Below are 26,384 nucleotides of genomic sequence, written 5' to 3' on the forward strand. Positions count from 1 at the left end.
ATCAAATAACACGCTAATACATTTACGATGCACTTTATCTGACAGTCTTCATCTGACGTTTTCAAGTTGCACTACTTCTTCATCGTCTGTGCATGAATTTATTAGCTAATTATTGAATCCGTGCAACAGCAAGACACAGTTTAAAATACCATAGATTTCAACACTTTGATAATTTTTTTTGTTTAAGATAGCCACATGAATCCCTAGCGAAACATAAATACTGGTTTTGCACCATAATACAAACAAAAGCTCCACAGAGAAACATGTTCAATATTTATCGCACAATGACAACATGACCCCAAACACTAAAAGAGAGTATTCACTGTAGAAAGAAAACAGTCAGCTCACTAGAAAGCAAAATATTTGCGGGGTTAACACAACTTGATTCGTACATGACCTGCCCTCAAAAACCGGGGAATGACGTCTTGCTGTATAATGGCTCAATGGGTTGGGTGATTGGGTAAAGGATAAATAACTAGTACAAGGCGTTCCTCTTCAAGCGTAAAAAGAGAGAAAGAGACGAAGCAAAGAAAATTACAACTTAGATCTGACAAAATGCGAAATTTGATCCCATGTTGTCAAGTCCAGAGGCTTAATGCATATAATATTAGATCAATTCATAATGCAAAAAGTAACCTACACATTTACTTTCACTAATTTTTGTGTTGAAAATATTCCCTCAAGCCTTTATACTTATTCGATCTTTAAAACTGAAGATAGGATTGAAATGCTAGAAAAACTCGCAGGGACCAGCTCTGAAATGTAGTGTTTTTATTTATTTATTTATTTTTATTTCGAAAAACTGTTATGAGCCCGAGCGGCATACACGCACCAAAACTTCTGAGAAGTAACCCTCTTCCATGATCCAATACCCCCACCCGTACCCGTGTGCTTTACAGCCGTAAAAGCTTGTACAGTTAGCTCGTTAATTGTAGTGGAAAACCATACATCCCTCCCCTAATAAGCCGCCTCCCCCGCTCTCTCTCCCACCCAACCATCTGCATGTGTCCAAGTTGAATTTGTCCGGCGTCACGTCGAGAACAAACAGTTACTCCTTTGAACATATTCGTCGCCAAAATTCACATAATTTCCTCGTGAACGTGATAACATGTTCTGCAGGGATACAGGAAATAACGCTGAGAAGTGATGACAAATGGCTGTATTAGCGGGTTTCGGAACCGCCGTCAAATATAGCTGCCAGAATTAGCGAGTGCCCGCGGAAGAGATTTGTAAGCGGTGCTATTTCCAGCGCTTCCTTTGTGAACAGAAAATCGTCACGTATTCCCATGACGTGCTTGTTTAACAATGTTTTTTAAGGAAGTATTTGCTACGACAGCTTTCTGTCAACTGAACTGACACTAAGAAGGAAGTACTGACAGTCGAGAGCCCGGATGGAGGAAGAAAAGAGGACATCCTCGTTCCCAGGGTTCTTCGCCTCGAGGGCTCCAACGACAGAAAAAGCCCTGGGAATGAGGCGAAGTGGAATGAAGAGGAGTGTCTGTGTAGAGGATTTAGGTAAAGTTTTGAACGACTAATAGAGTTATACTAAAACAATTAGATCATTCACTCTTGATTTCTATGCGTGATAGAAATCTCGAGCTCATCATCTAATTGTTTATTAGTATAAATCTACTAGCGTTCTATCACGAATGACGTTCTCTGGTTGGCTAAGCTACCCACATCTATTCTGTGATAAATAGTGAGTAGCGTAGTAGTGTAACCTCGTTAACAAAATGACTGCCGCTTCTTGGCATTTTCGAAGTGTCTGTGAAGTGGACTTAGATAAAGTTTTGAACGACTAGTAAATTTATACTAAAACAATTAGATTATTCGCCCTCGATTTCTATGCGTGATAGTTGACTCGGGCTGCCCCATGGTCAACTATCAAGGGACAGAAATCTCGAGCTCATAATCTGATTGTTTAATAGAAACACTTGTGAAAGCTTGGGAGAACTCGAAAAAACTTTTCTCGTTCTCCCAAGCTTTCACGAGTGTTTCTATTGAACAATTAGCTTATTAGCTCGAGATTTTTATCGCGCGATAGTTGACGAGAGACTAATGTTCTTTGTTTATTCGAATCGGCAATTATTTGATGAGGCTTACGCCCCCTACAAAGATATGAGTCAAAGGTGCTCCGTCACGGTTTGTACAATTTTTCAAGTTGGTCGTTTGTAATTTGTTTCAATCTTCTACATCCTAGTTCCTTTATGGTTTATTATTATCTCTTTAATGTTTGTCTATCTTAGTAAAGTAGTATTTTCAGGTTTTCTTCAATTTAAAGGTTATTTTGTACGTGGCAAAAATGAGTCAAAATACCGTGACTGAGCTCCTTTACTCCCTCGTGTCGTCCTTATGCCCAAGGTAATTCCGGTTTAACTTTCGGTTTCAAAAATCCCAGAGGGGGGTCTAGAACTAGCCAATAGGCTGATTTAGCAAGAGAACGGGATCGTCACTTGACGACGGCGCGAGCAGTACAAATACCCAAATATGATCAAATTAGAACAGAATCCGGGTTATTCCACGCGCCCTGCAGTCGTCATCTGACGTTCTCGTCCTGTTGCTAAATCAGCCTATTCCTGTGACGAGGATTTTGCTCACGTGGACAGCGCGAGCGGCTTTGCGCGCATTTTATCCACGAAAACATCCATACAATGCGTGTGGTAAGAACTGGGCAAGTAGCTTGAGAAGGATTACATGGGGAATTTAATGTTTTAACATTTATCCTCTCCCAGCGACGGTGACACCTGATACTTTAGTTTTAGTTAGTTTCTTTTAGCGGAGCTCTGGCGGCCCCAAGGGCAGCCCAGCGGAACACAACAATAACAGAGGAAAAAAAAAGGAAACCCATGAATTGATTTTCTCATGGTTATCATGGCTAGCGGTATTGTTCGTGGGCGCGTACGCACGACGACGACGGAGGAGTCGTGCAACATGGCGGTCGTGCTCTTGCTAATTTGTTAACAGAGACATGCACCTTTGGACATCCATGTTATGGTCAATTGACACTTGTCAAAACAAGGTGGTTGCTGACCAGTATCACCTGACAATAACGCAGGCTCAAGTTTAGACAAACAATAAATAGACTGCAAGGATGATAATACGTGAAAAGACGTTTCGAGACACCAACATGACAAGAACCGATAAAGCAGGATCGCCAACAGTGGACAGCTGTTTCGTCCTTCTTGGGACTCGTCAGCACTGTGTAGCGAAGATATGTAACGCCAGCCCAAGAGCCAACGCACATAAATTGCAAAATGACCCATTCACTATATCAAGTTCCATACTTTTAACTCACTTGCGCCCCGAAACACGCGTTGCCACATCACGTGTTTCGGGGCGCAAGGAGACAAAGTGTCACGACTGGTGTCTCTAGAAGCAAAAAAACAAATGCGGCTGGACAAGGCCAGCCTAAACATTTAACCGCATGGCAGCACCATGCTTTAAAAACGATCCGATACGTTGCGTTTTTAAAGCGTGGTGCTGGCCATGCGGTTAAATGTTACAGGAGAGATCCTGTGTTAGCTTATGTACAAGATAAAATAGTAAAAACTAAAATAATTCTATTGGCTACAAAAGATTATAGCAATTGTTGTTGTTAGTTAAAATGTCGGCAAGGTTCAGTTTTCTTATTAAGTGATATTCCCCGAGTTTCAAAACTTCAAGGCTTCAATTCTACAATTAAAATTAATGTCAAAACGCTTTCGCTTTTGCAACAGAAGACAAAATAAACCTGCTGGCCGCAACTGTTCGAAGGCTGGATGACGCTATCCAGCGGATAAAACGTTATACATGCGGTCTGTACAGTGAATAAGTGTTACCGAACAGGCCTGTCCCGCTTGTGCTCGTAAAATGCTGGAAAGTTGCTCACTGCATGGAATGCCAAAAGGTTGCTTAAAATAACCAAAAATCCTGAAAAGTTGCTACCTAAATTTCAAAAGTTGCTACCTAAATTCAAAAGTTGCTACCTAAATTCAAAAGTTGCTACCCAAATCTCTTGATATTTTCTTATAAACGTTAATTCAAAGCTTTATTTTCCGTTCCTCACAATACTGTGCTAACATAGCTTGAAACTTAAAGAATTGCTCGCAAATATAGGCGAAATTTAGGGAAACTGACGGAACAAAACACATGGGTTATTTGACGTCTCAGTTGTCGAACGTCAAGTGGAGGGTTACGTCTTCAAACTTCAAAAAGTTGATAAACATTCAAGAAATTCGCATAAATTGAAGTTTTCTATGGAATCGTTGACTCTTTCGAGCTTGGTGTGTGCTCTAAACCTATATTTTGCTCAAAAGTTGCCCAGAAAGGCAAAACTTGCCCGAGGTTGTCGAAACCACATAAAGTTGCTCCAAAGTTGCCGAGCACAATCGGGACAGGTCAGTAACGAAACAAACCACGCTATCCGCTCGAACAACCCAGTCGCGGGAGTGGTCGATAAAGCGGTATGAGAAAACACCAAAAATCAACTTCATAGCTGTGAACGTTTCTGACAGTAAGCTGTTTGAAAACTGCGTTTTCCTCTAATTTGTAACTTACTAAAAAGTATTTGAAGGATAATAAGCACAATAGCCCCCAGTTTGACTTAAAAAATATGCTCGGATACTTATCCTTGGACATTATCATGTCTGTTTCTCAAAGCTCGCAGATTTCCTCGACGAGCTTTGCTTTCGGAAAACTGTTCGCTTCTCGGATAACGTCCACGGAAGAATGTCCCAACATATTTTCGCGCCAATGGAGGCTATTGTTTATATATCTTAAGAGATATACATAGCACGCCAACATCCTTTGAATAGCATTTTTTGACATGTCACTGGTCTAAAACAATTCAGCCTTAATGTATTCTTTCCACTTCGGATCTGGGAAACCCATATTGTACATCAATAGGAAACTATTTGTTTTTCCCAAACATTTATAACTGATCTATGTGCCTAAAATGCAATAATTTGTTTTTGCTCCAAATTATGTCAAATAGTTTGATGAAAGCTTACAATTTCGAATTCTGTCTTCCCCCACTTAATAGTCAAAAACAAAGAAAATCCCTATTCATTCGAATTACAAAACAGATGTGAAACTAATTAAAGTTCTGAAAAGTTCACCTGCCACAAAATTGACGAGTTTGATCAAAATGTTACTTCCCCTTAATCACGTAGAGCGTTACTTTTGTATTAGGTTCAGCTTGTTTGAGGCGAGAAAAATATGTTTATTTGTCGACTTTTGCTCACTGGTTGGGTGTTAATTACGCGTAAAGATTCTAACAGTTTCCCAAAAAAATTTTGTTGTTTTTCTTTATAGGAAGCGTTAAGCAAGTGTAAATAATTTAACAAGAAGGTCCTGAAAACTGTATGATTTCTTTGTTATTGTGGGCCGACCGTAATATGATGTTTTTCGGGAGAAATGTAAAGCGATGTTATGATATATGTTAATTGTGTTTCGTACGCAAGCACCAATATTTAGACTTCAAGTTGACGTTATCGCTTACAGCCTAACACAAATAAACGTAATTTTGAGTCATGAAGCACGAATCAGGACATTTTTAAACTGAAAGACGTGAGAAAGCAGGTGGAAAAGACGTAGGTTTATGACATGGAGGCGTACCCGTTCGTGGCTAATAACAAAAACAATGCTTTGAGTTGTGAAGATGTTATGAAAGTGTCAGGAATTTTACGTTCGTCGCTTGCTAACCCTCAACGCGCTATTGAAGATGCAAGGTCCTTTGCAGATACGGTCAGTCCAGCGGATAAAACCTTGAACGAGTTTATTGCCAAGATTGTTCGTCGAGATAATAACAGCTGTGTTGAAGAAACACGGTTATCGCAAATCAACACCTCAACAGAAACATATACAGCGCATATCAATCACGATGACTCCAATTGGCGACATGGCGAAGAAGCCTTGAAGGAGAAGAATATTTGCCGACATGGCCAGCTCTGTGCACAATTGCTAGATTTAGTTATCCTGTGTCTCGCCGCCGCGAGAAATTTCACAGCTAAAGAAACAAACTGGAACTCTAGGGACAAATGTGTTCCCGCTGACAGCTCATTAGACGAAGAGCCCGAAAAAGGTGGAAGCTCTTTCAGGGTTTTCTCCTGGAAAATGTGGAAAAAAGGAATCAAAAGTGTTGGATTATTAAAAGACAGAGCGTCTGCAGCAGTGCCTGGAGATGATGAACGAACTAAAAAAGATGGCACTGATATTACGGTGGAGAATAATAATAAAGAAGCGGAAGACAAAGATGATCTCAAAGGAGCACAAACAAGAGAACATAATGTAATTAATCGCGCGGAAAAAAGCTCAAATTTTACAGAAACGAGTAATCCTTTGGTGGAAAAAACATCGCCGAGCACTGTGGGTCGGTCATCACACAACACGATTATACACGAAGCTGTACAAGGTAATAACATGAGAGCAGGTGGCACGCCACAAAGGAGAGCCAGAAGGAAACTTCTAAACTTGGCAGACAGTTTTATGAAGTCCGACTTGATTGATGGTAGAGCTGGAGAGGAAAAAGAACACGCAGCAGCTACACTAAAGAAATTACAACTAGAAAATGAAATACTAAAGGAAGAAAGGAACGCTCTCCAATCTGAAACAGAGAGGTTAATCACAGAAAACGGGGAAATAAAAGTTTCTTTAAGAAGAGTGGAAACAGAGAAAGAGAACCTGACTCGGGAATACAAACTACTTCAGGCACAGTTCGAGGAGCATGAGCGAACAAGTCGACAGCAAACGTTTATACTTAATACTCGTTTTGAACGACTGCAACATGCAAAGCTGGCAGCTGAACAAGGCTGCTTGAAATTAAGCCTTAAACAAGAACGTCTTGTTGTGTACGAGCAGCATGTGACCTTAATGTGCTGGCGTATAATGAAAACAGTTAGGCTAGAGTTGGAACAAACGCATGATTTGTTTAACGTTGCGAACGTCACAAACTGTTCCTGTAGCGTGGTAAATTCCACGTGCAACGAAGGTCCATCCGACGGGGAAGGATTGACCATGTTTGAAGCACATCACAGGTTAGAGAAACAAATCTTGGAGCTGATCAAAAGGTACAGAACTGTTATGCGGCTGCTCAGTGTGGCCAAAGGCAAAGATGAAAAACGGAGCGAATGCGACAAAGATGGATCAAATAGTCACTTTTTCACGATAGAAGAAGGGAATCGAGATGCATACCACAATGTGACGAACATTTTGAGTTAAATAGCGCTCCTACGACAGAATCTGATTCGAGTTACTGTGTTAATATCTCTGCTCGTGACATCCAACACGATGAATTATTAAACACTGGAAACAGACGCACTGCGAATGAACGTCGAGAACACTCCTTAACGACGGCAAAGAACACGGCCAAAAAAAGCGGGCAAGGCGTCGGTAGCCATGGAGAACCATTTGCGCGTCAAAGCAAAGTAGATGATATAAAAAGTGAAACAGAAAACAAGAACGTTTTTACGAAAATACCATCAAGTAACGAGTGTCCGACATCAGATGTGACTAGGCACCGACGCAATTCACTTGACACACTAAATCACGGTCAGCGGTCGTGTAGTTCAATTGTTGCCTTAGTAACATCCAGTCAGACCAGCTCCATAGAAACAGGTTTGACGAAACAGAGAAATACGGAATGCTCTGCGTGCAGGAAAAACAGCGAGGACACAAGGAGGGTAAAGAAATCCATGCCAACCTGCGAGAGGCGGGGAAGACCATTCAAGGTGCACCCTGTCTAAAACTCTCTACTATTGGTACAAATGTATAACTATATCGCCGCTGGAATGTTTGTTTAAGGGCGGACAATTATTTTTTAGGGGGAGGGGGTGGTTTGGCAATTTTCAGGGGCATGATATTTTTTCTTACTGCTAGGTTGTTAATCATGGGCAATAGCTTGACTTTTTCAAGTCAAACACAGGATCGGGTTAGTAGAAAGCACTTGTTCGTTTTTTTTTTTCCCATGGCTCTCCTAACACGAATATTGTTTTCAGTAGTTTTTGCTGTGCAGGAATTTATTTGGGAAATTGCCCAAACTCGCCCTCCCTCCTCACAAAAATAATGGCGAGTCTGTAAAAAGGTCAATATATCATTAAAACTAAACATTTTAAACTCTGGGTTATGATAAACATTAATAAGATTGTACATTCTCGGTTCCTATAGACTATGTATCATAAAGGCTTTTGTTCTTGGGCCATCGTAGTTTAACGAGGAATAAAACACAAATAGCGGTGATAAACATATTAAACTTACGCATTTTAATAACTTGACGTTTCGTATGCTACGCAACATACATTTTCAAAAGTGGAATAAAGACCGTTACAATTTTTGAAAACTATATATGAAATGTAAATAAGGGGTCTGAAAACGAGATTAAGAAACATCTGTTTCTTAACAGTAAAACAATAAAAGCCTAAGCTTATTAATAACGTCAAGTTATTAAAATGCGTAAGTTTAATATGTTTATCACCGCTATTTGTGTTTTATTCCTCGTTAAACTATAGACTATGATAGTTGACTCACACTTTCGGAGCTTCGCCTCCCAGCGACTACCATTTCATAGAAAAATTATATGGTAACATTCTCTTCGCAGGCGATTGGTCTAATTGAGTCACTTATGTCGTATGTAGCCTCATGTCGCGTCCACTGTAAGTTCACGTTCAGACCCATTTTAGTCCCCAGAGACCGCGCTCTTTTTAGTTAGCAGCAAGAATCGCGAACCTCTGGCCAGACCCGATCTTCTGAGCATGCGCAGAGTATTCGTTTCGTATTCTCGGCCATGTAGATTTGTCAGATTTGACGGGAAGTCTGTGAATCGCGGACTTCCGGTGTTGGACCAGCCCAGAGGTCGCGATCCTTGGTGCTGAGCAAAAGGATTTAATCAAAATCTTTTTGTTACAATTTCTCTCATAACCACGAGCTTAGAGGCCTCCCTTGTTGTTACCATAGGGGTTCACCTAGCATTTTATTTCATTCAATCAATCCTCTCCACCCCCGGGCACGGGCGCACCGAAACACACATGGCTGGAGACTGAACCTTAGAATGCGACTGGAGACCAGTCAATGCCCCTCCCCTTCCTTATGAGTTTTTGTTTTGCGCTGATTTTAAGTCAACCGTGGAGTTTACTTCTTCCGCTTCCTCCAAGATTGTCATCTGAAGGAAAGCATCGTTCACTACTGTATCTTAAACAAGCCTATAGAGGCCGAGAGGTAGGGTTAATAATATTTACTGTTCCGATTGTGTTTAAAACAGTTTACCCCGGCTTGCGGACCGGTTACCCAAAATAACTCATACCAGTACTGGGGGGTACATCTTTCAAAGAACTTCGCGACTCACTGATCAGATGCTAATATAGTTGGTATCCTCTGAAAATAATTATGCTCCCAACCTGAGTTTACTCACTACAACTAGCGGAAATAACCCACACTTAAACCACGGACTTTGACGCGGACTTTGTAGCGACAATTAGATGAACTTCAGAGGTATAAGATTTAAAGGAGACGATCTAGTAAACTGGGAATTAATTTTTTGTTAGGCACTTACCAGTATCAAAATAGATGAAGAAAACCTCCATATCTGCACTGAAGCACTCCAAATGCATTCTGGCAAATAGTTTCGTACTTTAAATCGTAAACTACCCCCAAAAAATGGCGAAGCACAGTACTTTGCGTTATCAGTTTATCAGTTTATTCCAACGCTTCCGCCAGAGAAAACAGAAGTAAGATAACTAATTCAAAACTTTAAGCGACAATCGCGGATTCTACGGTTTTGGAACCCACATAAAATGGACGGGGGGGTGCTCATCGTACCTTTCAGGGGTCAAAAAGCGGTTTGAGTACCTTCTACGGTGTTCAGCCTCAAAACGTATGACAGGAAACATTGTGTTGTTTTAGAATTGATACCTCTCAGGGGAGAAAAATATTCAACCCACGCCCACAAAACAGGATCTTAGTACCTCTTAATAGGGGTTCTTTTCAAAATTTCCCACGAGCACCCCCGTCCTTTTCATGTGGGAGTCCCCCTGGGTGTGCAGATGCGATCTGACGTGACGTCGACTGATATGCATAAAACACTTTCGAATTGTATTCGCAGACTATGAATTTAGATCGCCTTACATTTCTGCGTTTTCAAAAGTCTTCATTCTTGCTTGAACCGAAAATGTACGTGGCAAAATATTTCTCAGCAGCTTGGCCGTTTCGATAAACTTTAAAAGCGATGGAACCTTTGTTAAATACTGAGAATCACGATTAAGTAGTGACCCGAGTTCACAGCGGGAATTGGTTTATGATACAATCTGCATTTGCTATCGTTGTGTGGACGACAACAGAACGGTTTTATAACATAACTAAAGCAAAGCACGCTCCCTGATTGGTTAATTCATCGTCTACTATTTGCCCATGTGGGTGTACGCTGCTGACTTGTGTGCTGATGTGATGTTGCTCAATAAAAGAACATCTTTTGCTCTAGTGTGTCACTGTTATGTTATGAAACAAATGGTAAACGCCACAGCTGTACACTTTTGAGTTATGGATGCACTTGGGAGGTTTGCTAAGCACTTAAGAATCTAGAGTTGCACTCGGCTGTCGCCTCGTGCGACTCTTACGCTTCTTTCGTGCTTAGCAACCTCCCGCTTGCATTCATAACTCAATAGTACACGCTATGACGTTTACCATTTGTTAATCAGGAGGAAAACGAAACACGCAAACGTATAAGTGTTGCCAGGGCCTAATAATTCATTGTGTGGTCATTTTATGGGGAGCTTAAGCAAACCACGACGACGATGGCATGCTAAAGAATTGGTTCATGCTTAGCGTGCGTATATCGAGTTATGGATGCACGCGGGAAGTTTGGAGAGCACGAAAGAAGCGTAAGAGTTGCTCTTGGCGACAGCCGAGAGCAACTTCGCCGAAGCTGAACTCCTTTAGCAGCTTCCGCAATCGTCGATCACGAGAAAATTAAAAACTTAAAAGTAAATTTTGTGCCCACAAATGAGAGTAATGTACTAAAGCTTAGTTGCGATAATTACCAAGTTACTGTTACTAAATTAATGCTGCAGCAAAGTCATACATTACATTATAAAGCCAATCGGAACGAATTATAATTCAGAAATCATTTGCAAGACCGCAGTAATATTGCCTCTTCTAGGCGTTCTGTTAGTTGGGGCGCATCGCGTAAAACAGCATTCACTCCTCGCACCAGGCCCTTCTCTCTCTTTCGCTGCTTCATGCACGGTTTCTCGGTTTGAGCCCCAACTAACTAAACGCCTCCGTTAGACCAAGAGGCTGACGGGATATGGTCAGGGAAAAGGAAGCGGGGGTCTTTGCCCCTACCGTAGATCCGCCACAAGAGCTTGACTGTATCCCTTGGGAACTTTTGCTCGGGATCAGTCATTAAGTATACATAAATGCATACTGTACACTGATCTGTGTTATTTTCACAAAACATTGTATGTTGCACGAGAAGTGAACGATAATTATGAGGAAAAAAGCTTTGTTAAACTTATTAGATATGAAATGTTTTTCTCCGTTCGCCCAGCTTGTTAATTATTTATAAAGGTGTTTAACCATATTCAGTTTAGCTGGGCACAAAAATCAGCAAAAAAAAATTTACTTAGAGCTCACTTAAATCATTGAAAAGATTCGAGTTGAGGTTAAAGTAATTTCAGGAGCGAAGTATAACAGAAATATCCCGAACATGCGGTGATATACTAATAGAATGAAGTTTATCAAATTCTATATTCCTCTAAGCATACATTCTTCAAGTTATAAAGATATTTTTGGAAACACCTGTCAGTGATAGAACATTCCAGTCCCTTTGACAAATAATTTGCGATCAGCAGGACAGGATATAGAAAGGAGAAACAAGAAATATTCCGGCGCACTTCATTGCAAAAAATCAAGCTTTGTCTGAAGAAATTTGAAGGTATCAATGTCGTTCGATCAAGAGAAGCGAAATAAGTCAGGAGGGATCGTAGATCGTGTGTACGGACAGGACACTGAAGCGTTCTTAGATGACCTCCTCGGTGACGACTTTTTAGACTGGCATTCAGGCGAACAGAACGAAAATACCGGTGAAACAGCGAAACAGCAAGCGAACAAACAAAACTTGGAACCTTTGTTGACTGCCGAAGACAAAAACATTCAACCGGTAAAGAAAAGAGGCAGTAAAGAGGCAGTTAAGGGTGCTGACAAAGAAAAATCAGCCCGACCTAACCTTGGTCACAGGACAACTCCAGCTTCGCCGCAAAAGAGGTGGACAAGATTCCCAAAAAGAGTTCCGACCACTCCAGATTTGACACATAAAAAATCTTCCCTACACACCGACAGCAGTGTGGAGCATTCAAGCACAGATAAAGATAGCGATGCTTGTTCCATCGAAAATGATATTTTGGATGCTTCTGATCTTTTGAGGCAGATGGAGTTTCCGCATGACACTTGGGAAGATCATGAACGGGACTCTAATTTTGAGGTTAGGCACAAAAAAATGGAAAATTATCTGGAGCATTTACGGCGTGAGGACCAAAGGAGAAGGGAAAGAAGAATGGACGAACCATTCCGACGGAATTCGGTTAGTTCCGTGGGATCATCGACAACTAGCGTATCTTCGTCGTCCTCGTCTTCGCTGGACATGAGATATGCATCGGCCTGCACCATGGAAGAACTGATTGATTGTAAAATGAAGGATGTAGAAGAAAAATTTAACGATAATATCTGTGATGCGTGGGTGGACGATGTTGAACTTGCGTTGATGTTGATAAAGAAGAAATCAAGACGAAAAGATCTAAGAAATAACGAAGCTAAGGAGTTGTTAAACAGCATCTTGGAACAAAAATAGAACGAAAAAGTTCCATACTTCACTTGTATATATGTCTGTTAAAACTTTTTTTTCTTGAGACAAAAGTTTTTCTTTTTAAGTAGAATATACTCTGCTAGATTTTATTGTTGTTTCCATGGTTTCTGACGGCATGTGTTCGAAGATGACTAGTGATGAAATAATTTTAAAACATTTTTTTCACTTTCATATTGAGTCTGGAAGGGGAGAAGAAAGGAGAAATTTTACTCAAAATGTCAAGTCGCTGACTTGATCAGTCAGTTAACAATGCAGCGTTCAAGACCATGGTTAAAGCAGATAATAGCCTTTCGTATAGCATCATGTTAAGCAAATTAGGTCGCCCTGTAAGTAAGCCAACGATGTCCAAAATATTTGCATTTTCCGCTTCTTTGTTTCCAAGGTCAATAAATCAACTACCTTAACACCTGTTACATAGTTGAGAAATAAAGCAGAGAACTTGGGTAAAAAAAAACATATATGGCAGCGAACAGGCCTTTCTTGTGTTAAAGTAATAGAAAAACTGAGAACGTCTAAGAATATTTGACTTGAAGGAACATAAACAGCAGCATCAAAAAATGGCCGGATCGGACAAGTAAGGAGCAAGTACGCGCATGTTCATTGAAGGCTGACTGCACGCTGACCCAAGTAAATATATAAGCACCGTCGTGGTCGCCTTTTTTGTTTCTTCTCTTTGAGAAAACGGTACATGTAGCTATGAAAAAGCTGTTACGGAGGTCTAACAGGCACTACAGGTATAATAAAACTACTAAACGAGAACTTGAACTGAAGATTACGGCTGAACTGACTATAAATATATAGTGCGAAAAGCCACTGCGCTGAAGAAGCAAACTGTTGTTGGTCCACTAAAAACTGAGTCGGGTCACCTTGTTGTTAAGGACGACGAGAAAGCTTGCTTGATGAACACCTATTTTGCCTCGGTTGGTGAGAAATTGGCGCTTGATCTCCCGCCTTCAATCACGCGATCGCTGTCTTCTGATTTGGTGACACAGACGAAAATCGTACCATCACTTTCTGAGGTCAATCTGTCTGAAGTTGGCGTTCTGCGACAAATAAAGCATCTTAAATCCAATAAGGCTACCGGTCCTGACGGTATTTCTCCAAAACTTTTGAAATTAGCCAGTCATGCAGTGAGCCCTCACCTCACGAGCCTTTTCCGATGGAGCATCCACCACGAAACTGCGCACGAGGGTTGGAAACTTGCAAGGGTGTCCCCGATTTTCAAAAAGGATGACAGCACCGACCCAGGAAATTATCGTCCGGTCTCTACTTTGTCGGTTCCAAGCAAGCTGCTCGAATCTGAAATCAATACCGCCATTGTCAATCATGTGACGAACAATAACTTGATAACTCCTAATCAGTGGGCCTATAGGAAGGCTCACTCTACTGAGCTACTTCTCATTCATCTCACAGAGAAATGGAGGAAGTTTGTTGATGACGGCCTCACAGTCGCTGTCGCTTTTGTAGACTTCAGGAAAGCCTTTGATAGCGTATTACATTCGCGCTTATTGGACAAATTACATGGACAGTTCGGCATTGATGGTGAACTCTATGCATGGATGGATAGCTACCTTTCGAATCGAAAGCAGTTCACGACGATAAATGGAAAAGAATCATCGAAAATGTACGTTAGGTGCGGAGTACCACAGGGCTCGGTGTTGGGTCCTACCTTGTTTACGCTTTTTACGAACGATTTACCTTCATTCATTAAATCTGGAGATACTTTTATGTACGCTGATGACACTACGGTTTTCTGTACAGGCTCCTCGCAAGACGTCGCCTGCAATTTACTAAATTGTGCCCTGGAAGAACTTTTCACCTGATGTGTTAACAACCGCCTTACTCCACATCCTGGCAAGTGCGAGGTAATGTTACTCTCCAAAGCTCGGTTTATTGGTCCGCTGCCTGCCATTTATATTGGCAAGTCCATCATTGAATACAAGGCTACGGCCAGGCTTCTGGGTGTTACCTTGGATCAAAACCTGAGCTGGATACCTCACCTGAAAGAAGTCATTAAAAACTTTGCAAACAAATTGAGCCTCCTGAAGAAATCCAAGTTTCTACCCAGTCATGTGTGCGAGTCACTTTACGTAAAGGTTATCCAGCCATCCATTACGTACGCGATGCCCGTCTGGGACGGGGTTAATCAGACAGAGTTATTTAAAACATTGGAAAGACAACATTGCCGTGCTGCTAGAATTATTTTTGGCTTTCCACCGGACATGCCAACAGTTGACGTTTTAGCTACCGTTAAGTGGAACACTTTAACATATATGTATAAACGTTCTTTAATTAAACTTTTTTTCAAGGGTTATCATGGCATGCTCCCTAGCACTTTGGCTGAAGAGTTGATTATCCACGGCGACAGACCTTCTTCACGACTGAAGCATGGGCTGATAGTACCGAGTTTTACCTCCAAATACGTTAAAAACTCCATTTCCTATAGAGGGGCTGTCCTCTGGAACGCTATAGGGCGAACTAATAGATCGATACTAGAGAGCACAGACCTGAAATCTTTTTTGAAGAATGTTGTTAATTGTAACACTTTTAAGGAATTTAATTTTAATGTTTTAGCCCCACAAATAATTAACAAAAGATCGGAAAATTTTATTTATTTTTAACTATTGATCTCATTCGTTGTTATCAAAATTATATTTTTTTTATAAGAATTACTTAATTCTTGTATTAATTTTTTATGAACTGTATTAATTATTTATCTATTAATTGTAGTTATTTTATGTATCTTATTAGTACACGACCCCACAAGCTTGTTAGCTTTGACGTCTTTTATCGTGTATAATAAAGGTTGTATGTATGTTTGAAGAAAACACTTATTCAACGTCTTGAACAGGTTTGCAGTTCACATTGCACAGGGCAATGAATTATCAGGGTAAATTATTTGTTCGGAAGGCCTAAAATCTCCTCCCATTTTCTTGAGTGAATTGTCACATCGAAGTTTCGTGATGTGAGAAATATAACTCTGCCTGTCGTTTGCAGATTGATTAAAATGTCGCTTCGGGTACCAAAAAAGGCCAGTTATAACTTTGGGAAAGGTAAAGGCTGTTAAGTTTTTCAGGAAATGAACGAAAAAACCTAATAATTCGTGAGGACTCGTGTTCCCCTGGAATGATGGAACAGACAAAAAAATTTACACCGCAGCCTAAAAACACTCTAGATAACCTAAAACGGCGGTTTGATTGAGCATTTGAGAAAGAACCGGTCGTCGTTGGGTGTCCCTGATTGCACCCTGATTGCAGGGTTGGTCAGTATGGAACGGGCTGATCATTCTATAAGGGACGTCTTTTCTCCATGCAAAGAGGTCTTCACAAAAGCATTCAGAAAAGGGACATTTTCATAGCAAATACACTAAATTTAATAGTTCTATAAAAATTTTAACTTTGGTCATACTCTAATCATACTTTCAAAATTGCAGTGTTTATTTCTAAGTTTCAAAAAAGGCACTAACAAGACTAGATAGTGGTTTTACTAAAAAAAAAAAACAGTTGCTCATCACTTTCGGAAGTGTTAAAATTAAAAGCCGAGTTAAACAATGAATGTTTCCCCAACAAACATCGCTTTGTGCAAAAGCTGGGAACCAAGCTAATGATTTGCTCAGCTGCGCATGTTTGAAAAAAAATTTGGCAAAATTAACCCACGTTAATTGCATTTTTTCTCTTAATTTCACCGTAGCCTGTAGTTCAGGTGTTCCCGGTATCTTTCTTCATCCTCAACCCAACTCCTTAAGAGCACCTTTTATTGAATTGCACAAACAACAGTACCACATGAAAGTATTGCTCAATAGCCTTCAATTGAATAGTCCCTCACTACTGTTTCATTCACAGAATTCTTAGAACCACCTTGGACAATTTAATAAACAGTACTATATGGAAGTACTGCTCAATAGCTTTCATTTGAACGGTCACACACTGGGGTTTCATCAATAGAATTTAAAGTTATGAACATTATGCAATATACAGCATTACAAACAGTATTCCACATGAAAGCACTGCTCAACAGTTTTCATTTTAAGGAAGTTAAAACCCATTAGCAATGCAAAACGGTCGTAATGAACTATATACTATTCCAACCTGTCCATTTCAAGTTTTACGTTGCTAAGTAACGTAAAGCAGCTCGTCATATTTTAAGAACGCACAACACTTTAATAAATTTGAAAAATTGCCTATTTGTAAATTTGGAAATGTCGTGAATAGGCTTAATTAAAACTTTTTGATAGGTTTGGTGAGGCAATACCCAGTAAACCAACTTGCCTACCCTGACCTCCTTTAATCAACAGCAGGGAATGTTGCGGTATTTCAAGCGCAGTTTTGTGAGTATAATATTATTTTTTTCAGTTATTTAGCAGTGTCCAGATATCGTGAAGCTATCGATCTGTTACACATCGAAGCTAAGTCATAGAAATCAAAGGGACGTGCTAAGAAATCGAAGAAAACTAACTCTAGTTATAAAATGGAGTCAGTCGGCACAACTTAGCTGTGACAGCAACGACACGAAGTCAGATTTCAAATACTACCTATCGAAACTAGCTGATAAAGGATACTTACAGAGGATATCTAGAAACGAGAGACCGTGTCCAAGTTCCATAAACTTTATTTTGTTGATAAGTTCTACACCTATTTAAGGTTTTACACTTCAAGAACGCTATTCATAAATCGTTAAATCCTTTAAAACCTCTTCAGTCTACCATGCTTTGCTTTATTTTACCATTAATGTGTTGTATTAAAACTGAAATCTTTAAGTGGAACATCAAATGAAAAAGGCGTTGTTTGAGATTTACATAGGGTCAACATTCACAAAAAGGCTAGGAAAGCTTGAAAAACAAACAGCAAGCTGATTGAAGACATTATTACGACAGTATAAATCAATAAGAAGTATATTAATTAAAAAAAACGAAAGATAAATCATTATTAAGACTAAAGAATATTTCCAATTTTCTAACGAGCGGGAACAACTGAACACTGATATATATTTTTAAAATTTATGACGATTTTTTTTCCATTTCTAACAGATTACTTTGATTGCTGTTGCGGTCGCATTGTTCGTTGTGATATTTTTGCATCTAGGACATGTGGGTAAGATTCTTTGTGTTTGTGGTTTATTGCTGCCGATACATTACTTGCAAAACATTTCGGCGAATTTTAATTTCGGGCAAAAAAGTGTCTGAAAATAAAACCATCCGAGATTTTTAAACGTCCGAAATATTTACAGCACGGTATAGAACTTTTAGATCGCTCCAAAGCCGCTAGTGTTCCTTTACAGAACGAACTCTCGTTTAGACACGTGACGGTGTATCTGTAAAACCTTGAAAGTGCAGTAAAAGACCGTAAAACCATCATTTTCATTGATGTTGTTTCAGTCTTAAACGTGTTTTGTAGGCGTAAATTTACGTTATCTGTGTTTCAGCGAAGTGTGCGAAATTTTTCGTCCGAAATTTGACCGAGGTGAGAGAACGAAAATGAAACGTCCGAAATTTTTTGCAAGTAATGTATATTTAGGGGAGTTGTGTGACTATAAATTTCCTTTTACGACTGATATCGTAATGGGTCGAACCAAATTAAAAGACCCAGACCCAGGTGGAAGAAGAAGAACCCAGAAAATGATTTTATTCGGAACCAGAGAGTGCTCAATGAAATGTCGAGTCTTTAATATTATTGCAAAACTAACGCAATGGGAACTTGAAGCGAGAACATCTAGGATACTCGTACAATATAATTTGACAGAACAAGAACAGAACAAGTTACCACACGAATTTCCCTGTAGGAAAGAATGCCTGTTAGAGTTAGCCAACACAATTGACCAAGGTAGCCAACGTGACACTCTGCTACTCATCGCAAGCGTTATGAATTTCACGTCAATAAAAGAAAGAATTGCCTTTCTCTTTGGCATTTCGCGCTTTTCAAATGAACAGCAACGAAGCGAACTCCTGGTTGCGTCGATGTTTCAATCTAAAATCGAACAGAGGTTATCCACTTGCTGCAACCGTGATCTCTTCATTAAAAGGTACTTGCTGGTACTTAACACAGATTGCCTTCGACAAACGGTAGCGCAAAGTCAGGGCCGTTGCTGGTAACAGGCAAACTGTAGCACTTGTCTCAGTCATTGAGCTCCACTGTACGAAAAACTCTCCTCAGATAATCAGTGCCAGCAGGCTGTGGAAGAAGCAATTTCTTAAGAACTCGCATTGTCGCGTTGCAGCTAATATCATTGTTCTCAGGAGCCTTCTACGTCCGCCAGAAAGAAACCTCGCCTGTGGCTTAAGCTCGAGCCCTCTCTATGTCATCACCTGGGCAAAATGACGAGCATTTTTTACGTAGCTATGATATAAACAGAGTATTTAGACAGAGAAACGCAGGTTTATGGATATAATGACAGAGGCAATCTTTGATACAGTAACAAATGCAATTAGCCAATCAGAACTCCAAACTAAAACATGTAAAGGCTGTTAAGCGCGGGAACACTTGCGTCATCAAAATTTCGCTTGGTCTCTCACGGAAAACGTTAAAACGTCCCTATGTTACGTTTTTTTAGAAGAGCTCACGTGATGTGGCTGTATTCGAAAGTTGTTCCACACTGATAAATAATGCTGCCCACTTACAACTGTGTCAAACTGAAATGTAGTAAAAATCCCACTATATGGGATTGAAGCCATGTTTCAAAAACAGTGTAACCCCCTTTAATCCGGTCACCAACCATGGCTGTATTAAAGGAGTTCTTTAAATAGGAAAGTGACCGACTGAGCTTTTGTTCTGATCACAATAAAGTGTCCGTAATAACGAGGTGGCCGTAAGACGGGCTTCCACTGTTAACTAACATACTTTTTCGTTTCCATGCAGAGAACCTGTGTCCCAAACTCACTCTTCAGAGGACTTCAGATGTTGATGAAGAGTGGCCGACTGCTCTTAAATGCAAACTACACAGGTAAGTTCACTTCTGTAAAGTTAGCTAGATTAGGAAAGAGTGATATCATGAGCTGAGCGCGACTTCGAAGCCATTATGTTATCCAAGTGCTTCAAGCACTGGTTTTTCCCATACATAATCTTTTTACCATAGCTGACCTGGCGTCATTTCTAGCTAGCCGATAAAAAAAGAAAAATATATGCCGACCTTCAGTTAACCTTCAGCTAACATTCTAAGTAAGCGAAGATACAATTCAAATACTTAAGCGTCACCCTGTAATAAACGTTTTTTATACTTTGATACACCTTCCCTTCAGACCAGACAATGTTGGTTGTGCGGACGCCTATCGATACTATGGACATCCGGGACATGTCGAGCCGGAACGAAAGTGCGACGAACCTCATTACCCAGAGATCTGTTTGTTTGTAATAACAGCCGGATCAGGAGATCATGAACTGATATGTGACGCTAGAATTTGTGGGTCATCAGACGCTACAGTAGGCTCTATCAATCCAGACGTGGGAAAAGTAACGGATTGGAGGCCTTTACCAAAAGAAACCATGACAGCTACAGTAGAAGAAGCCGTGAAAAGAAACCGGAAAAACGGGTTTGGTTTCCTGTTCATCAAGTGCGGAGATATTTTTCAAGCGCTCATCTTCCCGCCCATGTTACTGAAGGTTCAAGATGGCGGCAACAGAAGCAACATCAACATAAACGTTATCATGCTGGACTCTATCTCCAGGCCGCATTTTTATCGAATTCTTCCAGGAGCGTCCGGGGCACTCCGGAAAATTTTACAGGATCCTAACATTAAGGCTACTGCCATGGACTTTGAACTGTTACAGAGTGTTGGTCAACAGACATTTGACAACTTACGACCATTCTTCTCCGGCGTAATGAAAGGTGAGCTCTGTGATAAAGAAATGAACTAAATACCTAAAATTCCAGACTGAAGTGACCTTTCGTTTATTATGTCCCTAGGGAGGGGTGAGGGGTGAGCAAGGGGGAGGGTGCAATAGGATGAAAGACTTGATGTTTGCGCCCTGCGTGCTTTTTTGCGTTTTTCCAGATGACAACACAATTGGTGACACAGCAAAGACCGTTAAGGCTCCACTAGGTGTGGAGGTATTGTTTGGGACCTTCACGGAATGGGGTTATCAGACCCTTTACCAAGAGGACCTTTGTTGGTATGACAGATGGGGAATTGGGTTAACGGACCTTGAAATGAGAGGAGTGCCTGAAGGACATTCAGAATTCAAAGAGAGGTACGGCGGCTGGAGCAATGAAAGTAAAAGTTGATTTACTTGTAAATTACTTAAATCGAAAATATACTTTTATTTGGGGTTACCACGATTTGACCTAAGGGGTGTAAGTCGCGTTTCCTGCAGCCATGTTTTTCGAAGGGGTCGTGGTACCAGCAGTGTCCACCTAGGAGAGATTCCACTGATGAGATATTAAAAAAAAAAAACCAGTATTCATCAGGTATGTGGCTGGGACGTGGGAGGCGCGGTCGCCTAATTATTAGTTGGTTGGACTCCGGATCGGGCAGTCCGGGTTCGAGTTCTGGTAGCCTGCAAAACAGGCGGTTAGCAGGGGAGCGCGCGACGTTTGATCTGATCATGATTCCAAGATGGCGGTTAAGAATTGCAAATGACCACGGTGAGCACATTTTCCATTCGAATGTTTCGGTTGGACATTTTTGGACCACCTTTCAAGACGTTCCGTTTATTTCGGAAATTTTCCGCTCGGTCGAACCAATATTGTATTATCATTTGCATTTTGACCGAAATTTGCAGAATTTTTGTGTAAATGGTAATCAGCCGATCATTACGAAAGCATCAACGTAAGCTAAATAAAATCAATTTTCATCGCAGGTGGAGTGAGTTCCAAAGGAAGATGCAAGCGAAACACATTGATGACTTTGGTTTGTTACATTTCTCCGGCACAGTGCTTGACAAATACCACGAGACAAACCACTTTGAGACTCCACCTCAAGTGTGTTTAAATGGTCGGTTCTTCAGCCAGTATTTCATGAATTACATCAACATGATGCACAACGCGGTTGCACTTGATCGTACAGCGAAACCTTTGCTTTCGTTCACGCACTTTAACACTGGGCACGAATACACTGGAAAACGAATAGTCAACATGGACGCTAACATGGCCAAGTTTCTGATCAACATGGCTGCCTGTCCTAACACTCTAACTATGATATTTTCCGATCATGGAAACAAAAACACTCAGTACAGCTACAACTCCGAGGAAGGAATGAGAGAAGTGTTCGACCCAGTCTTTTTCGTCATTGTTCCTGACGGGGTTGCTGAAAGACTGGGCCGACAGCGGATGTTCGCTCTGGCTTCAAATCAAAAACGCTTGTTTACCTTGCTTGATGTACACAGAGCTCTTATGAGTTTGAACGACCCCGAGAAAATGAACTCCCAGAATTCTTTGGTTGCAGGTATATTTGCAGTTTTACCGGCAAACCGCACATGCGTAGACTTGAATCTGATGCCGCTGACCCGGTGCAAGTGTGAAGGTTTCGACAATTATAATCCAGCAGAAGACAACTCGGAAAGTCATAAGTGGCTGGCGGAATTTGCGCTAGGAACTTTAAATGATGCTATACAGAAACAACATATGGGAGGTAAAGAATAGGTCATTTTCCGAATTACCTTTGTCCTCTTGATCAGAGCCAGTCTTGATGTCCATCCTTTCATATGACAATGAGATATCATTCACATGCAAATTTGAGGAGGCAGCGTGGCCGAGTGGTTAGAGCGCCGGATTTGACCGCTTCCTGATGTTGTTCTCGGTAGCCCCGAGTTCAACTTCTCGACTGTGCTTGTAAATAGCCAACTGGTCTGTCTCCCGCCAGTTGGAATTCTTATCCCGGTTATGTTTATTTGAATATTTATTTATCATTGCTGGTTTACATTGGTCCTGAAAAGCCCCAATTGGGAGTGGCCAATTAAGTATACATTACATTACATTACATTACTCATTTTCATATGAATGGTTGTGCACCACGCCTCGCTTTAGATAGAAAGACGTAAGGCAACTCGGAAATGAGCCATTGATTAAATTGTTTACCCCCCTTCCTTGTTACCTTGTAATGAGATCAATCGTTACACAAGCAACTAGAATTTACATCCCGATATCTTAGTTATGTTTACGTCCACAGCGCGTGTCGCACTGATCCAAGGGACTTTTTGTAATGGGGGGAGGGGGGTTCAATTATTTCTCAATTCGCACATTCTCATCAGTCAGGTACCACTGGAAAATTGCTGGTTTAATTTTCACCCATTTTGTTCCAACAGGTAGCGAGAACTCAACTCAAAGATACGGGTATGGTAACTGCCAACGCTTAGTAGGCAAATCGTTTACAAATATTAAGCAACGCTCCCAAGGAAAGTACATCATGACGACAATGGACTTATACGTGATCCCTCCAAGCGGATATAACGAGAATGAAATGTTCAAAGTCTCTCTTAAACACTACGCTAAAGCTAAAGACAAAGTTTGGCTGACAAGCTACGAACGACAGTCAACGTACAGCAAGTTCAAGTCATGCGCAGATAACTCAGTTGATATCAAGTTGTGCGCATGCGCTAACGAAGAAACCGCAAGCTCTACAAAGACTGGTGAAGCGACTGCAAATGGTGTTCCACTTACAATGTTCGGTTCGGAGACGATTGCGAAAGACTTGGACTCAGGCTGTCTTTTATTCTTGAGACGGAATTACGCAAAAGTTTCTCTTGCATTAGAAGTAACAAATGTGTGCAGCGATCGCACTTACAAGTTTGAATTATCCGGTTCGCCCGGTGAAAGAGTTTATTCTAACACGCTACCCATTAGACTCGAATTAGCCCCAAAGACCTTTTACTTTTTAACATCAGTGAACAGGTATACCACTAAGGACAGTTCCCCTTTGTCTTTTGAAGCGAGCGTAGAAGTGAAGGAAAAACATTTACAGGAATTCACACATTTAGGAAAAATCGACGTTTCATGAGACCAAATAATAATAATAATAAACAAAGAAAATGCGATCGATATTTTGACGATTTTCAACCGCCATGAGTAAACTAGGTTTATATTTTTATCTATTACATTGCCATTTTTACTTACACTAGCCATTCATGGAGGAGAAGTGTGGTTTTAAGTTCGATTAAGAAATTACAAGAGGCGTTGTTCAATTAAGAAGTAGTACACTGGAGTGCAGTTATTTGTCTGCCAATTTCGACTTTTGGTGAGAATTCTGGCTTTGACTCATTGATGTTAATTTGAGTGAGGTAATGTGGTTGTTGGTACCTAGGAAAGCCATAGTAAAATCTCAAAGCTTAGGATTACAGAGCTGTTTTATTCACATATTCTTAATACAAACAGAGGTTCCATTCCGTACAAGGAGTTTCAGGCGTATACACCTCTCTGTCTTTAAATACCGATTAACTAAAAATGGCTATTCAGGCTCGAAAAGTTTCCGGGGCTTTCCAGAAATAGGCCCCAGAGCCGTTTTAGTTCGTCGTTTCGCCACTGGAGAGCGATGCCTTGGGCGAGGACAGGGGTGACCTGAGACACTCCATTTCGATATGCAAAGGTTCATAATAATCGATTAACTCTTCGACATATGCTGTCACCGCCCGTCATTTTGAGACTCGGAAACAGGGAGCTGGTAGAAGCCATGATGTTCCAGAATTCCGGATTTAGAACGGCTTGAACATTTCTAACTCTTTGCCACCATGTTACACGTTGCTGTGTAATCGATCAAGTAAGTTTATTATGCAAAACTAAGTTCTTATACCTAATACAAACGGTGTTAGTGATAGTGCGTGCCGTGTTGGAATGTGCAAAAGTGCAACAGGAACTGCAGAACTAGTCTAGCTCTGTATCTCTGGATTTAATACGGGGTCGACAATCGGTGGCTGAGTTTCTCAAAGGCCCTTCCGCATACACAATAATTTTGTTCTTTGAGCAACGAAATATATCTCAGTTACAAATTTAAAACGAACCAAGCGTTGATAAGTAGTAAGGAAAGTGAAACAAACCATGCATTCAGATTCGACGCAGAATGCGCTTGTTTTCGACCAAAGCACAACACTCAGGTTATTAGCGTAGGTGAAACAGACTTTTAAAACCAAAGACAGTCAAGGAGAAATTTTATGTATTCATCCAATTGATACTGAACGTTTTATCAAGTTCTTGTCAAAGGATTTTTACTGTGAAAGTCAAGGGAGTAATAAGGCATGCTCGAGTTTGGATTCGAGTTCGAGTTCGAGTTGGACTTCGAGTTGGATTTCGAGTTGGATTTCGAGTTTTCCCGACAGTCAAAAAGCCGTGAACACTTTGATTTGATTTCGACATGTCGATTGTGTAGCTACCAATCAGATGCGACATAAATCCGCAAGAAAAGCAAACAAGTTAACGGTGTCTCCATCAGTCACGAAACCACATTTCGATCGTTTTTCCTTCGGAAAAAATGGCTGTTACTCTGTAGTTTTATAATTACTAATGTAACCTGTTCTATTTGTGAAAGCACTTTAAATGACGTGTGGCTCAAACTTGTACGCGCCGACTTGCAGCCTTAAAGCCCTGACCAAACGGAGTCGCAAGTAGACGCAAGTTCTCAACTTGCGTCCACTTGCCACTCCGTTTGACCAGGCCTTACGTGCACTTGCGTTGACTTGCGATGACTTGCGCTCACTCTGGTCGAGATCAAATTTGCACGCAAGTCGACACAAGTTTTTCACCGTTTGGCCACCCAACCCAAGTAAACGCAAGTTGGGTGACGTCCTCAGTTAGCTAGCCTGCGTAGCAAGCGTTTCCGTGGGGTTGAGAAGCAAAGAAAGACCGAGGAACGGGATTTTCAGTGTTTTGTCTGCGCGGAAAATGGGGCGCGAACCTCCCCCCTCTTTTACTCGCTCCATTTTTCGCGCTGTAATCCTTTGCTCCCGAACCCCACAGAAACGCTTGCTACGCAGGCTATCAGTTAACCTATTATTAGCCAATGAAATACAGGATATGTCTGCCTTGAAATGGGTTTTTTGCGACCTGAGTGTACTTGCGAGGAAACTTGCGAGTCCGTTTGGCCACCCAACGGAAGTCTCTACGCAAATTCAACCTGTGGCTACTTGCGACTCCTTATGAGTCCGTTCGACCAGGGCTTAAGGCTACAAAACCAGACAGCTCTACTATATTCAACTTCATCCGCTGCTATATTTGGCGATAAAAGTTATAAAGAACCCGGATAACTCTAAACTAAAAAGATCAATCTCCATGGAAAGTGAGAAGGTTTGGAAAAAACTGAGGGTAAGGAGCAAAATAAAGAGTATACTATTGTCAACTACATGAAATAGTGCGCGATATACCGACCATACGCGAGATTTTCCTAAATTAAAATTTAATGATTACCGTATTGTGCACCAGAATTATGGGTTTCAGTAAATAAACCGCCGATATACTAGGAAAAAAGGAGCTTCCAATTAGCGTACCAGGTTGAAGAAAAAAATCTTGAGGGCAGATTTACCAATACAAGACATTTTACCACAGCCGTTATATAGACGATTCCTAGTTAAAGATGAAAAAGCCATTCTGACAAAAACTACTTTTCGTACTGACATATACAACGTAATTTGCGAATCTTAGC

At 40.8% G+C, this 26,384-nt stretch overlaps 1 protein-coding gene across 1 annotated transcript; it reads left to right on the forward strand.

Moving 5' to 3' along the window:
* The first annotated feature begins 14,697 nt into the window (after positions 1-14,697).
* LOC145470498 (uncharacterized) lies at positions 14,698-24,470 on the forward strand. Its single transcript, XM_081454313.1, has 7 exons — positions 14,698-15,228; positions 17,856-17,919; positions 19,681-19,765; positions 20,061-20,647; positions 20,814-21,009; positions 21,619-22,388; positions 23,062-24,470. Exons 1-7 carry the CDS (start codon positions 14,698-14,700, stop codon positions 23,751-23,753), a joined length of 2,925 nt encoding a protein of 974 aa, XP_081310439.1. The 3' UTR covers positions 23,754-24,470.
* The last annotated feature ends 1,914 nt before the right edge of the window (positions 24,471-26,384 follow it).

The sequence above is a fragment of the Orbicella franksi genome, chromosome 15 (genome assembly GCF_964199315.1).
Source record: "Orbicella franksi chromosome 15, jaOrbFran1.1, whole genome shotgun sequence".
Classification (NCBI taxonomy): domain Eukaryota; kingdom Metazoa; phylum Cnidaria; class Anthozoa; order Scleractinia; family Merulinidae; genus Orbicella; species Orbicella franksi.

Coding starts and splice junctions, on each gene's coding strand:
- LOC145470498 (XM_081454313.1), top strand. CDS start 14,698: ATGTTACTCTCCAAAGCTCGGTTTATTGGTCCGCTGCCTGCCATTTAT. Junction 17,920..19,680: donor TTTGCATCTAGGACATGTGG/GTAAGATTCTTT, acceptor GTTTCCATGCAG/AGAACCTGTGTCCCAAACTC. Junction 21,010..21,618: donor CATTCAGAATTCAAAGAGAG/GTACGGCGGCTG, acceptor TTTTCATCGCAG/GTGGAGTGAGTTCCAAAGGA.